General features: G+C 45.3%; 1 protein-coding gene across 1 annotated transcript in view; it reads right to left on the bottom strand.

Moving 5' to 3' along the window:
• The window catches only part of PRPF31 (pre-mRNA processing factor 31), a 140,107-nt gene that overhangs the window by 7,871 nt on the left and 116,226 nt on the right, over positions 1 to 16,010 (bottom strand). The window contains exon 13 of the mRNA XM_040327618.1: positions 6,172 to 6,270. Within this exon, the coding sequence (XP_040183552.1) occupies positions 6,172 to 6,270 (99 nt within the window). The remainder of the gene's footprint in view (positions 1 to 6,171; positions 6,271 to 16,010) is intronic.

Raw genomic sequence — 16,010 nt, forward strand, 5'->3', positions numbered from 1 at the left:
GTCCCAGCTGGTTGACCATGTATGTTAGTCAAAAATAATAACAGCGTTCAAGTAATTATAAAATAATCATTTTGGGGTCCCATCCCATATATATATCTCATGGGTTTTACAGTCCTGTTTCATATTCAGGCACATCCATTGTAAGCTATTGGAACATTATGCGTTATACCCATAATTACTTGAACAGCACAAGGGTTTTTTTTCCCCAAGAGTATAATACAACGTCTCATATAACATCTCCATGCAGAAGTCTCACTCCTTGGGCTCAACCAGCCTTATCCACTAATATATGCCTCTAATACAAGATAGATATGGGCATCAGAACTACTGAGAACGACTCACAATTCCTTTTCTAAAATAGATGAGGTCTGCTGCCTAGTCATTAATTAAATGTTTTTATTTCTTTTTTACATACAATTTTAATCTTATTTACTTACCTATTTTGTATACCAAGTTTAACTGTCTAGCGGCTCTATTATTCTCGCCGTTATTATTTTTGACTAACATACATGGTCAACCAGCCGGGACATTCAGTCTATTATTGTATTAGATCTATTACTATCAATTTGCGCAGTGCTGCAAGCGTTGGCATGTGGACATCCTGACTCCTTTTCCTTCCGGCATTTAAAGGGTTAAAAGGTGGGAGAAGGACTCCAATTGACGGGACAAACAAAAATGATACGATCGTATTTACATATACACACCCCTAGGAGGAGGGACCCACATGCTAGCCGCAATAAAAACGTAAGAATCGTGCTACGCCAAACATCACCTTTGAAAAAGTCACATGACGAAACGTGTCAGTAGACCATCTCGTACGCACGCACGCTAGTACACGTCCCAGCTGAGGAGAGGATTGCGGTGGAGACATACTGCGATACACCTCAGCTAACTTTCAACGGCTACGTATTGCTGCAACCTCAGCCTGGTGCCCATCTTTTGCTCTGGGACCAGCTCTGCCGTTTTTATATTTTAATATTTTTTTTACTATATACATTTTTTGTAACATGTGTTTTCTGTAATAAACCTACCTTCAATTTTTACCTACTACACCATGAGGATATCCTTTTCTTTCTTTGAGTGATAAGATCACACACCCCTCAGTGATTATACGGAGGATCATCATTGGCTGGAAGTTGAACATTGAGGAGAGAGGCTCCACGATCCCATCACCAACTGCCTATCACCCCTTTGGGGTAGCTACTTCTGGTGAGTGGGGAAATAAGAGGGGAGCACGGAAGTCACCATCTATAGGACAATCTGGGATGACCTGCAATTGTGCAAGCTATAATTCCTGAACATCAGCACGTGTCAGTCAAGGGCTCTTAATTACTGTTTTGATACTTTTTCTGATGAACACAGGTTATTCCACAATTAGTTCACTATTTTCACACACACAGTGTTTACTGTGGAAGTATAGACAATTGTCACTGCTCTGGGAATGTACAGCAGACATTTATTCTATGGTGTTTTTATTCTATGGTGTTACAATAATAATGTTAATAAAAATATATAATATTTATCACATACTGCACCTAGCACCCACCAGATAAGCTATTTATTTAAGCTCCCTTCTGGACAGGGGAAGCTCCAACACAGGATTTTACCATATCAGGACCCCTAGCCTGCACAGGATCCTGACCTTAGGATAAGAGGTGCACAACACTGTTTTACGGAGCGTTTCTTGCACTAACACAGTTGGCTATTTAATTTTATATTACACTTACACTGGTGGTCATGGTATAGGTATTCCTCTACCTCATTTACAGATTTTCTATTAAAAGGTGTATCAAGGCAACCCACATTTACTGCCAGTTACCATTATAGGCAGTCCATCAACTTTTGGGACTGGACCTATTTTAGGATACCCGACAAGCCCAATTGGTTTCTCCACTGGGATTTAATTTCCATCCTACATTACCCTCCAACAATAGGCAGCGCCACTTCCTCTTCACACTACCAACTTCATTTTTAGGCCTTTTCATTGAGGCACTACAGAGAGGCAGCAGCCTTTATACCTTAACTTAGCGCAGATTACAATCTATTATGCTATAACTTTTGCGCAAACCAAATAAACGCTTATTGCGATTTTTTTACCAAAAATATGTAGAAGAATACATATTGGCCTAAACTGAGGAAAAATACATTTTTCTATATATTTTTTGGGGGGAGATTATAGCAAAAAGTAAATATTGCATTTTTTTCAAATTTGTCGCTCTATTTTTGTTTATAGCGCAAAAAATAAAAACCGCAGAGGTGATCAAATACCACCATAAGAAAGCTCTATTTGTGTGAAAAAACAAAAAAACAAAAAAAAAACGCCAGTTTTGTTTGGGAGCCACATCGCACGAACACGCAATTGTCAGTTAAAGCGACGCAGTGCCGAATCGCAAAAAAGGGGCCAGGTTCTTAACCTGCATAATGGTCCGGGTCTTAAGTGGTTAAATGGACAAAGCCAAAGATCCAAGTTCATTAAAACCTGCCTATAGGACAGGGGTGCCAAACCGTTTGAAGAGCGAGGGCAACTTAAGAAACTTGGTAACTGGTCGTGGGCCACAATGAACAGAGAAAGCGGATGGCATGTCCATGTCGGCTCTGCCAGGTTTATGTCTGCCACTACTTAGAAGTGAAAGGAGGGTCCAATTGGTTGGACTGTCGGACTGACCATGTGGAAAGGGGCCCAAGGCGGCTTTCACTCTGATGCGCTGTAGTTTACCCGCAATGCGGGTGCAACGCAATGTACCTTTGGCTTTCCTGCACTTTGCAATAGACTTCTATTATATTCTGTATGTTTGGTGCACTTTCAGAAAGCTCACCAAACTCGCAGGTAATAACAGAAGTCTATGGCTCAGTGCAGGTAACCAGCAGGTGCACTGCTCTGCATCTGCGGATCAGTTTGAAAGCAACCCAGTAACCACTGCAGAACAGATATGCCCATATACACTGTGAATTTAGTCATAAACTGACCTTTAAATAACAGTCTTCTATTCTATCCCAGAGCAGGAGGTCGCCACTTTAGAGGGCTGCCCGGGCCATTGGTTGGGCACCCCTGCTATAGGACATCCAAAAGTATAACGCAATGAGGGGCAGACACTTACAAAAAAATAAAAGCCCTCACCTTACAACAGATGAATCACCACAACCTGCAAAACCTTGTGGGCAAAGCAAATATGCATAGATGCAGTCACATCTACTTGGTAAGAATATGCGCAGACTAAGCGATGATGGAGGATGAGGAGGAGGATGCTTGCCCACAGCCAGCAGTGGACTGTTGCTCTATGGGCATGATGAAGTCATGAACAGTCCATTTACAAAACCACTAGTGTGGGGGGGGGCAGGAGCGACAAGTCTTCTGCTTGGAGGTTCGGCCGATTAGGTAAGCCCAGGGCTTTTTTCAGTGGGAACTTGGTGGAACTCAGTTACACCACCTCTGGCTCAGACCCCTTAGTGTCTTCTCACCACAGTGACTTGTAAAACACAGAAGTCTGGTTTCTGTGTTTACAAGCGATAGCTCTGCACTCTGTGTGTAATGCAATCCTGGTATTTATTGCCCCTTCAAGATCCTCCTACTGTTCGTGGAGATTTAACTGACTACACCCACTATTTGATGTGATTTGGAGCATGTGTGTGGAGGGAGGGGTTTTGTGGGGTCGTGGTCAAGTTCCAGCACCTATTTGAGAAAAAAAGCCCTGGGTAAGCCCATCTCCGCTCTGCAATCCCCTAGGCAAAAAATAGCAGTTTAAAAAATACAATGTTTGCCCAAAATTCTTCCAAAAGACACCTGCAGAACCGAATAGCATCAAAAACAATATAGCGCGGGCTGGAAGGTTCCCTCCAGAGCCATTCTCTACCTCTTCATTTGAAGGACCCGCCAGAGACCTGCTAAAAGGGGCACTGAAAAGAGAACACAGCAACAGGTTTTCAAGTGGATATCAGAGTAGTCTAATACAGCTATGGATACCAGACTTGCAGTACTAGAAGAGACAAGCGGCACATCCCAGAGTCCTAGCACTGCTCAGACTTAAAAGGGGACCATGGCGAAATTGGAGCCGCAGGAAAAATAAATGCATTCATGGCATCCTGGAGACTACCAAATATCGGGACTTCTGGGCCATGGCGGCAATCCTGTTCAATTCACCACTTGACCGAGACATGTCCTCGGACACTGAAATAGACTACGTCCACAGAGTTGCTGGCTTCAGGGAATATTATTTTTAGCGTTGGCAAGCATATTGTGGGGAAGCTCTCACTTTAATATAAAAAAAATAGTCAATGTCTGACTTTTGGTTGAGAAATGGGAATAGGAGAAAACATGTAGGAGAACGTTTATCAAATAGGCTGCTTGTTGCGTGCATAGAGCTAGAACTGCATGCTGAAACTGGTGTTAAGACTGTTACTGTTCCGATGCAAGGCACACATTACCACTGTGAGCAGAGGTGGTAAAGTGTGTAATTAGCGGTGCAACATAACACCCAATCATCCTAAGAGCGGAGTGGTTGATTATTTTAGCTCCAAGTTTGAAAGGTTTGTACTGTAAAGTGAACACATTTCAAACACAGACCCGTTTTACAAAGTAAAAAGAGGTCACAAGGTGCGTGACGCAACGCCGTAGGGAGATTGAGGCCACCGTACAGACCGGAAGGAGCGGAGGGAACAGTAAGACACGCTGCAGTTTTACCCCAACAGGCTTGCTATTGCTCTATTCATTGTAAGAGTCCATTTTTATATGTGTGCATATTAAAATTTTACATAAATTACTACACTATTGGAGCCTCCTCTCCTCCTTGTTGTCCCTGGGCACAGGCTGGAGTTCCACCACCCCCTCCTCCCTGTCATAGTCCCTGAGAAGTAGCGATATCAATATAATTATCCTGGTATCCGACAATAGAGAGGAGTGGAAGAAAATAAGTTGATGTGCCTGTTATACTGTACCTGGAAGGTGAGAGTTCTGTGAGACTGGCGATGGTTCAATACTTCAATTAAAGAAATACTTCCATCAGGACTTGAGATATTAGAAGATTTTGTCCCTTCATTCGTATATGGGACGTTATAACTTGATTTTCAATTTTATTTTCACCCAACTTCTTCAGATTGCAATATTGAACCATTTCCCACATTGTGTGCATTGGTGCACCTTTTGCACTTTTTTTATTTTTGCACTTTGCCATTTTTTGGATCACTATTTTGCACTTTATGTAGTTTGCACGTATTTGATTTTATATATCTTTAGCGCAAGATCATTTTTATAAGCCATCTATTTATGTGTACAGTGAACACTACTAGATCTAGCAGCTTTTGTCACCCTAGCTTCCCTACATTCATATCACCAACTATACAGGTTTCCTGTCATGGTGGACATACACCTGAAAGGGTCATCAGGGACTGGGTTACACTGAGATGGACCATGGCCCTGGACCTGTAAAGCATCTGGCGGGTAACATGTTGCATGATACGCCAAGCCAAGTGCCCTACACAGGGGTCCAGTGCCTGACGCAACATTTTTACAGGCCATCCCCACAGCAATGGGTCTGGGTATAGCTCCCAAGGTTTTACCCAGCCTTCACCGATATATTGCTTCTGTAGGCTTAAGACAGTAAAAATTGATTGAAGAATTCTAGAAAAAAAAATTAAGTAGTGAAGCTAGTTTCTGCAGAAAGAGGTCAGAAACTAGCAAAAAAAACAGAGGAATCACAGAGTGACTTAAGGTTGCCATTGCCAGCGTGCAATCACATGAGCTTATAACCATATGGTGTATGTATAATTTGGCTGTGCCAATTAAGATACTTTAATTTAACTCCTCGCAAGAATTGCACAAAATCTTCCTGTGTATCCAAATTCTGCTGGCACCTTGGTATTTGGTGGTATTAGTCAGTCAAGCCTTTTATGGACAAGATAAGCCTTGTGTTTGAAAGATCAGAGAATGACTGAATGCTGAATTAGAGAGGACTCTATTTTTCCTCTTTCCATCATTTTTATCCCCTTTACCATTTCCTTTTATTGTGACTAAAAATCAGCCATAGCTAGTCGGGTTGAGAAAAAAAAGTTCCACCTATTCATTAGAAAGGATGCCATTAAATGTGTGATAGAGTGTATCATGAAAAACACTGGTGTTGAACTGCAACACATTCATTTTAATGATCATCCAAAGGAAGCCGTAAATGTAAAACTTACCTGAAGAGGTGTGAAGGCAACACTGGACGCTGTACCTGAAGACCGATCTCTGACAGTAGACTTGCCTCCGTAAACCATACTTTGCTTCTGTAATGTGCGCTATTAAGAAGAAAAAGTATGAAAGAAGCACACAAACATAATTTAAGAGCAAATTAAATTTCAGTTTAAATTAGCCAAATAAATTTTAGGTATATCAAAACAAAAAAATGTTTACAAAGTGTTTCTCTTTTCAGAAAGTAGCCACAGCCTGGGTAGAAAAACCTGTTGTGACAGAAGCTGCATGGTTTTTGACAGGTTAAAAATTCACTTGCAGCTTTATGGTAGTCCAAAGCTTTCCTTACTCAGTTTGGCTTTCTGGGAGTGTTCCTGCAAGGAAATAGAAGTGGGCAGTCAGTCAGAGACCCCCCCCCCCATACATACCTTCAAAAGAAAGGTTATAAAGCAGAAGGGCCCATGTGGCCAGGGGATGATTGGCTGCTGTAGTTGCCCTAGGATATTTTGTTGACCAGCTGAAAAGTTGCAATCTGCAGCGCCCTTTCCTGTCGATAACCCCAGAGATCAGCTTCCATATAAACTGCATATTACTGCTGGTGAACTTTGAAGACTGCTCACCCGGTGGACTAGACATATTACAGAGCAGACCCCTCACATATTTCACTACTGGACCTTCTCCTGCAGGCTGGAACAGCAGAGACACTCTAGGCTCCTGGGTGAAGGTCCGTTAGGCTTGGTTTTACATGTGTAGTACCCCCTGGACTGTTATCCAACTGCTTTGCTTTTGCCCAATTCCTTACATATGGAACTCTGAGTGGCGAGTACCTGCCTGGCATTAGCTGTCTCCAATCATACCTTAACACTGGTTGTGTTCACCTATCCAACATACTGGATGCTTTTGATTTAACCCTTTCATGACTAAGCCCAATTATGACAATTGGTGTTTACAAGTTAAGTTATATTTTTTGCTAGAAAATAACTTGGAACGCTGTATTTCTGCAGCGGTGTTTTAAACGCAACTTTTTGGGAAAAAGACACTTTCATGAATTAAAAATAAATAAAATGAAAAAGTAAAGTTAGCCCAATTTTTTGTAGAATGTGAAAGATGTTACGCTGAGTAGATACCAAACATGTAATTCTTTATAATTGCACGCACTCGTGAAATGGAGACAAACTACGGTATTTTTTTACGATTACCAGGTTAGAGTTAGAGGAGGTGTAGTGCTAGAATTATTGCTCTCGCTCCGAAGATCGCGGCGATACCTCATGTGTGATTTGAACACATATGCGGGCGCAACTTCTGTATGCGTTTTCTTAACACACACACACACACACACACACACACACACACACACACACACACACACACACACACACACACACACACATCGGCATAAAGGGATTTTTAATACAGCTTACCTGTAAAATCCTTTTCTTGGAGTACATCACGGGACACAGAGCGGCATATTCATTACTATGTGGGTTATATGGAGTACCTTCAGGTGATGGACACTGGCAATCTCAAACAGGAAATGCCCCTCCCTATATAACCCCCTCCCATAGGAGGAGTACCTCAGTTTTGTAGCAAGCAGTATGCCTCCCAAAATGGTCCCCATAAGAGGGGTGGGAGCTCTGTGTCCCGTGATGTACTCCAAGAAAAGGATTTTACAGGTAAGCTGTATTAAAAATCCCTTTTTCTTTCTCGTACATCACGGGACACAGAGCGGCATATTCATTACTATGTGGGATGTCCCAAAGCAATGCTTACAATGAGGGGAGGGAGACATCTTCCCAAGACAAAAGGATTTAATTTAGAGATATACTTAAATCATAATAAATCCAACTTAGTTGAGAAAAAAATTATTTTAAATTTTACTCAAAAGGGAGCCCCCCGGAATCCGAGGGTCTCAAACTGCAGCCTGTAGCACTGCCTGCCCAAAGGCTGTATCAGTATTCCTTCTTACGTCCAACTGGTAGAACTTTGTAAACGTGTGGACAGAAGACCAGGTTGCCGCCTTGCAAACTTGAGCCAGAGAGATCTGGTGGTGTGCTGCCCAGGAGGCGCCCATGGCCCTAGTAGAATGAGCCTTTAATGATAACGGAGGAGGCAACCCTTTCAAGCCGTAGGCCTGAGTGATTAACTGTTTAATCCACCTCGAGATGGTGGATTTTGCAGCTGCCTGCCCCTTTTTGGGCCCATCCGGTAAAATGAACAACACATCTGTTTTCCGGATCTTCTCTGTAGCTTTAAGATAGGCCTTCATGGCCCTGACAATATCCAAGGTATGCAGCAACCCTTCCTTTCTGGAAGTAGGTTTAGGAAAGAAGGATGGTAATACCAAATCCTGGTTCCTTTGGTAGGAAGGAAGGATGAGGGCGGAGAACGACCTTGTCCTTATAAAAAATAAGATATGGTTCCTTACAGGATAAGGCTGCCAGTTCCGATACTCTTCTGGCGGAAACTATGGCGACCAAAAATACTAACTTCCTTGTCAGTAAAACCAAAGGAATTTCAGCCAACGGCTCAAAGGTTGTTTCTGTAAACTTGACAGAACAAGATTTAAATCCCACGGACAAAGCGGGGATTTAACTGGAGGATTAATACGCAAGACCCCTTGAATGAAGGTCTTAACCAGCGAGTGGGTGGCCAGCGGCCGCTGAAACCATACTGACAAAGCTGAATCTGTCCTTTGATTGTGCTTAATGCCAGTCCTCTATCCACTCCTAGCTGGAGAAAACTTAATACTCTATCAATGGTAAACTTACGAGAAAGCCATAGCTTGGACTCACACCAGTCTACATAGGCCTTCCAGACCCTGTAATAAATCACCCTAGAGACCGGTTTCCTGGCTCTGCTTAGGGTAGAGATTACTTTCTGGAGACAGACCTCTACCCCTGAGAATCAGGGATTCAGCTTCCAGCCCGTCAAATTTAGATGCCGTAAGGCAGGGTGGAGGATCGGACCTTGCGATAGCAGGTCTGGCCGTAGAGGAAGAGTCCAAGGGTCTCCCACTACCATCTTTAGGATTAGTGAATACCATGCCCTTCTGGGCCATGCTGGAGCTACCAGGATGACTGGTATGTGCTCCACCCTGATCCTGCGCAGCAGGCGGGGTAGTAACTGGAGCGGGGGAAATGCATAAAGAAGTTTGAACTGATGCCAAGGGCAAACTAACGCATCGGTTCCGCAGGCCCTGGGATCCCTTGTGCGGGACATGAACCTGTCTAGCTTCTTGTTCAGTCTCGATGCCATGATATCCACGTCCGGCACTCCCCATTTCTGGCAGAGTGTCTGAAAGACCTGTGGATGCAGAGACCACTCCCCCGGCAACAGAGTCTGGCGACTTAAGAAGTCCGCCTGTAGGTTGTCCACTCCGGGAATGAATATAGCCGATATGCAGGGCACATGGGCCTCTGCCCACAAGAGAATTAAGCTCACTTCTCTCTGAGCGGCTTGACTCTTGGTTCCCCCTTGGTGATTTATATACGCCACCGCCGTGGCATTGTCCGATTGTATTCTCACCGGGAACCCCTGTAGTTTGGACGTCCAAGCCCTGAGGGCTAGTCGAGCAGCTCTGAGCTCCAAGATATTGATGGGCAACTGCTTCTCTGCCGCTGCCCAAGTGCCCTGGCGAGTGCAACCATCCAAAACTGCTCCCCAGCCCATCAGGCTGGCGTCTGTGGTTACTATCTTCCAGGTCACAGGACTGAAAGTCTTTCCCTTCAGGAGATTCTGAGGGTTTAACCACCAAGATAGACTTTGCCGCACCTTTGGTGAGAGTGGCAAAGGAATTTCTAAGGCCTGAGGCCTCTTGCTCCATGCTGACAGGATGGCTGCCTGCAGGATGCGAGTGTGGCTTTGAGCGTATGGAACCGCCTCGAATGTGGCCACCATCTTGCCTAGTAGCCGCATACATAGGCGAACAGTTGGCCTTCTCTTGCTTAGAACTATTCGTATTAGCTCCTTGATGGCCTTGACCTTTAATAAGGGCAGAAACACCTTCTGTTGTTCTGTATCCAATCTCATACCGAGATATTCCAGCTGCCTTGTGGGCAGGAATGCTGACTTGTCTCGATTTAGGACCCAGCCGAACCTCTCGAGGTACTGGATTGTGAGGGCCACTGCTCGTTCTAGGCCAGGAGACGAGTGGTCTACAACCAAGAGGTCGTCCAGGTAAGCCAGGACCGTGACCCCTTGGGTCCTTAGATTGGCTAGGATTGGAGCTAGGACCTTCGTGAATACCCGGGGGGCCGTAGCCAACCCGAAGGGGAGCGCCACAAATTGGAAATGACGTTGAGCCACCGAGAAGCGTAGAAATACTTGATGTGGCTAAAAAATTGGCACATGAAGGTAAGCATTCTTTATGTCTATGGACGCCATGAAGTCGTCCTTCTGGAGCACGGCGACAGCTGACCGAATAGTTTCCATCCGGAATGAGCGGACCTTTAGGTACGCATTTACTCCCTTTAAGTCCAAAATTGGCCTGACATCGCCGTTGGGCTTTGGGGATGATAAACAGGTTGGAGTAGAACCCCAATCCATGTTCCCGGACTGGTACTTCTACTATCACCTTCTGGCATAGCAGATGATTCAATGCCGCCATCAATGCGGCTCTTTTCACAGGGTCGCCTGGTACTCTTGACTCCTGGTAATGAGGAGGAGGGAATTTTAGAAACTCTAATCTGTAACCTGTGGCCACAGTAGACCGGACCCATTTGTCGGGGATGTTGGCTTCCCAAACCTCTGCAAAGAGGTGAAGCCTTCCCCCCACCCTCATGGGTGGGGGCGCCCCTTCATAAGGCAGACTTAGGGGCTGGCTTAGCTGGTTTGCGATACCAAGGCTTCTTGCCGCCAGAGGCCTGTCCCTGCGATTTACTGTTAAAGTTTGATCGTACAGGAGGCCGTCGGTACTGCCTGGAATTTGAGGGCCCCGGAGCCGGAGAAAGCTGCCTTTTAAACGTAGGCCCCCGAAACTTCTTTTTGACTGGTAAAAGAGTACTCTTACCACTTGAAATAGTCTGAATGTATTTATCCAGATCTTCTCCGAAGAGTCGTCCTCCATGGAAGGGAAAACCTGCCAGAAGCCTTTTGCATGGGGGCTCGGCCGCCCAGTTCTTTAACCATAAGAGTCTTCTCATATGCACTAAAAATAGTGATAAACGAGACGCCTGCTGAATAGAGTCTTTTATAGCATCCACCGCAAAGCATAGAGCTCTGGGTATATCAGATAGCTCCTCTGCCTGCTGGGCAGGGATGTCCTTAAGCATCTGTTTAGTCTGGTCTTTTAAAGCTTGACAGACTCCGATAGCAGCAACTGCTGGCTGTACCACTGCCCCTGCCGTAGCAAAGGAAGCTTTTAAAAGAGTTTCCAAACGTTTATCAACCGGGTCTTTAAACATTTGTATGTTTTCTACCGGGCAAGTTAGTGATTTATTCACACAAGAGATGGCAGCATCCACAGCTGGGAGCGCCCATCTTTTGGCAAACTTCTCTTCCAACGGGTAGATAACAGAAAATTTTTTAGGCGGCAGAAAAATTCTGTCTGGTCGTACCCAATCTTGGAAAATTAATTCCTCCAATAGAGGATGGACCGGAAAAACTGCGTTGTTCAAGGGCGCCTTTAAGGAGCCCAAAGAGGAAACTGCCGGACCCCGGAGCTCCGGTAAAGGCAACTTAAATGCTGAGTGAACCATGTCTGTCAAAGACTGGACCCACAGACTCTCCGCTTGGGAGGCTGAGAATGGTTCCTCAACAGTAGATTCCTCAATTTCTGAACCCTCTGGGTTCCCGTCCAGTAGGTCCTCCTGAAAATCTAATTCCTCCGGCGAGAGAATTTCAGCATCTGAGGATACACATTTAGGCGAAGGGGATCTAGTCCGTTTCTTGCCTGGTAAAGACTTAGCGAACATAGCCGCCAATCTTTTCTCTAGCCCTCCTAAAGAGGCAGCTAGCATTTCCTCTGTGACAAACACAGGGTTGGGTGGATCTGGGCCAGCCGCCGCACCAGACCCCCCTACTGGCTCAACCAAGGCGGCCACAACTTGGTTAATAGGTGGGGAGAGTACTGGCATAGCCTGACTCGTCTCCTCAGAATTCGAGGGGGAGCCCTTTTGTTTTTTGGCATTTTTTGTCCCCCTTGATCCTGAGCCTTTGGGAGCCATGGTACAATACCGAGGTACCCCTGCATGCAACAACTGACTGTTTGCAGCTAGGAAATAGTTAAGAGGTTTAGGGAACAGCAGGATTACTAGTGTCCAAAAACCCCTGGTGAGGCCGAGTATGTTTATCAAAATAAATTATTATTTTTTTTTTTTTTCAATATGATATCTTTTTTTTTTTTTTTTTTTCAATATGATATCTTTTTTTTTTTTTTTTTTTTTTTACAACATACGGCCCCACCAAATCTCTTTGCCAGCCTCCAACCTGCTGCAAAGGGGAATTTTTTGGCTTAATAGAAGAAAATAGGCCAAGCCTAGGATGTACCACCCCTTTCTTGCCACCGGGGGTCACCGGAGTGCCGCTCTGCGTCCTCTCTCCTTCAGGTCAGCTCAGACTGAGCCATGAACGTAGCCTGTCTGTTCTTAACAGAGGCGAAGGCACGCCTCTTCCTGCGCGCTCCCCGCCCCCCCTCCAGAACGGCGCGAAATCTTTCTATTTTGGCGTGCCCGCGCACGCGCGCGCGCCTGTCAGGGGAGAGACACATGGAGACGCGCCCCAGGCGGCCCACAGAAGCAGGGAGAGAGGATCGTGCCGACGGCTGCAGGGCGGCAAATTTGAACCCCCGGACAGGTAGGACACAACAGAGACTCTAAGGACTCAGTTTTTTAGTCCAGAATAGGTCTCAAAAACGACCCTATCTGACCAGCAGGGCATCAGGTAGCCAGCAAAGATTCACTTGGACAGGGGAACCAGAGATGGGGGGGGGAAATCAGATCATCCTGTCTACACACAGACATAGTGACCAAGGTGCCCATGCAGAGCATACTCAGGCTACCCCCCCTTTTTGATCCCCCCTGGGGAGCCCGCTGTCGAACCAAGTTCCGCAGGCTCCCCACTTACCTGCTCCATGCCGCAGGACGTTTGCAAGCAAACACAGTCCAATCTTCTCCCATCTCCGTGGGTAGTGTAGTAGACCATCAGGCACTGGGGTCCTGGAAGGAACCGCTGTCCTGGACCTATATAGCACCCCGGCAAACAGGGTACTTTTGGCTTTGGAAAAAAGCTCCAAGTCCTGGGCCCAGGGTCCAGCCCTCCAGAGAGGGCATTATAGGCAAAACCCCACAGATTTTGGGGCCCGGGTACTGTCCACTTCGGCACTGAGGCACTCTGGACAGATCCGGTTAGCCTGCCAAAATCCTAAGGATATGGAGGCAAGCTATTCCGTGACCAACACCTAAGACACTGGCGAAAAAACTGAGGTACTCCTCCTATGGGAGGGGGTTATATAGGGAGGGGCACTTCCTGTTTGAGATTGCCAGTGTCCATCACCTGAAGGTACTCCATATAACCCACATAGTAAATGAATATGCCGCTCTGTGTCCCGTGATGTACGAGAAAGAAAAAGGCACGGCTGGGCACAGGCACGTACCTGTACGTCACCTTTAAGAACCCAGCTCGCGCATGACCCGGTCCGAAGCTCCGTGACCTGATCGCGGGACACCAGCGGCGATCGGGTCACAGAAACTGAAGAACGGGGAGAGGTGTGTGTAAACTCACCTTCCCTGTTCTTCTGTGTGGCAGTGTCACTGATAGTCTGTTCCCTGTTATAGGGAACGATGATCAGTGACATTACACCTACAGCCATGCCCCCTACAGTAAGAATCACTCCCCTAAAGGCACACTTTACCCCTTAGAGCCCCCTAGGGGTTAACCCCTTCACTGCCATTGTCATTTTCACAGTAATCAGTGCATTTTTATAGCACATTTCGCCGTGAAAATGATAATGGTCCCAAAAAGATGTCAAAAGTGTCCGATGTGTCCACCATTATGTCGCAGTCACGAAAAAAAAAAAAAAAAAAAAAAAATAATCGCTGATCGCCGCCATCACTAGTAAAAAATAAAATAAAAATGCCATAAAACTACCCCCTATTTTGCTCTATTTGTGGGGTAAAAAAAAAAAAACACCAATTTTGTTTGGGAGCCACGTCGCACCACTGTCAGTTAAAGCGAAGCAGTGCAGAATCGCAAAAAGGGGCAAGGTCCTTAACCTGCATAATGGTCTGGGTCTTAAGTGGTTAATATAAAATTGTGTTTTTAAAAATAAAATAAAAATTTGGATCACTTTTATTGCGGTCACAAGGAACGTAAACATCTCCTGTGACAGCAATAGGTGGTGACAGGTACTCTTTATGGAGGGATCGGGGGTCTAAAAGACTCCTCCTTTGCACGTCAAAGTATTCAGATCGCCGAAGACTGTGATGCTGAATACTGTATTTTATTTAAACCGGCGCTATTTGCAGCCGAGTAAACCAGAAGTGATGCCGCTTCCGTGTTTACATTCAGGAGAGACTGGCACAAAGCCGTTTACAGCTTCATGCCAGTCTGACACAAGGCGCCGGATCGTGGATCGGGTTTTCCAGTGGGAAGGCAGCCCTGGTTAGAGCGGTTCAACAACAGAGCAGCTTTCAGCCGCATCGGTTGTTATGCCTGGATAGCCAATTGCCTGCTCTAAACAACGGTACCGGGATCATGCCTGCAGCTGCACACACGGCTCATGTGTAAGGTAAGGTCTACAGGATTGGAAATATCAGTCTGTAAATGGATAGAAAACTGGCTAAAAGACAGAATTCAGAGAGTAGTGGTTAATGATTCATACTTTGAATGGTCAAAGGTTATCAGTGGTGTACCCCAAGGTTCAGTGCTGGGACCCTTACTTTTTAATATCTTTATAAATGATATTGGGTCTGAGATCAAAAGTAACATTTCTGTCTTTGCAGATGACACCAAGCTATGCAGTGGAATAACGTCCTTACAGGATGTCTCCAATTTACAAGCCGACCTCAATGCTCTGTCAAATTGGGCAACTATGTGGCAGATGAGGTTTAATGTTGATAAATGTAAAGTTATGCACTTGGGGGCTAAGAATATGCATGCATCATACATACTGGGGGGGGGGGGGGGGGATCTGTAGTGGAGAAGGATCTGGGGGTTTTGGTAGATAAGCTCAATAATGGCATGCAATGCCAAGCTGCGGTTTCCAAAGCGAGCAAAGTCCTTTTTTGTATTGAGAGGTATGGACTCCAGAGAGAGAGATATAATGTTGCCCCTGTTCAAATCATTAGTAAGACCTCATCTGGAAAATGCAGTTCAGTTTTGGGCTCCAGTTCTCAAAAAGGATATCGGGGAACTTGAGAAAGTGTAGAGAAGGGCAACCAAACTGATAAGAGGCATGGAGGAGGAACTGAATTTATTCACTCTGGAGAAGAGGAGAATAAGGGGGGATATGATCCACATGTACAAATATATAAGGGGTCCATATAGTGAACTTGGTGTGGAGTTATTCACTTTACGGTCAACACTGAGGACAAGGGGGCATTCTTTACGTCTAGAGGAAAAGAGATTTCATCTCCAAATACGGAAATGTTTCTTCACAGTAAGAGCTGTGAAAATGTGGAACAGACTCCCTCCAGAGGTGGTTCTGGCCAGCTCAGTAGATTACTTTAAGAAAGGCCTGGATACTTTCCTAAATGTACATAATATAACTGAGTACTAAGATTTGTAGGTAAAGTTGATCTTTTTTTCAACCTGATGGTGACTATTTCAAACTATGTAACCCCCCAAAAGCAGAGGCCGCATATACGCGTACGCTCGGTGGGAAACTATCTAAAAACTGTACTGACAACGA

This window comes from Rana temporaria, chromosome 10 (genome assembly GCF_905171775.1).
Source record: "Rana temporaria chromosome 10, aRanTem1.1, whole genome shotgun sequence".
Classification (NCBI taxonomy): Eukaryota; Metazoa; Chordata; class Amphibia; order Anura; family Ranidae; genus Rana; species Rana temporaria.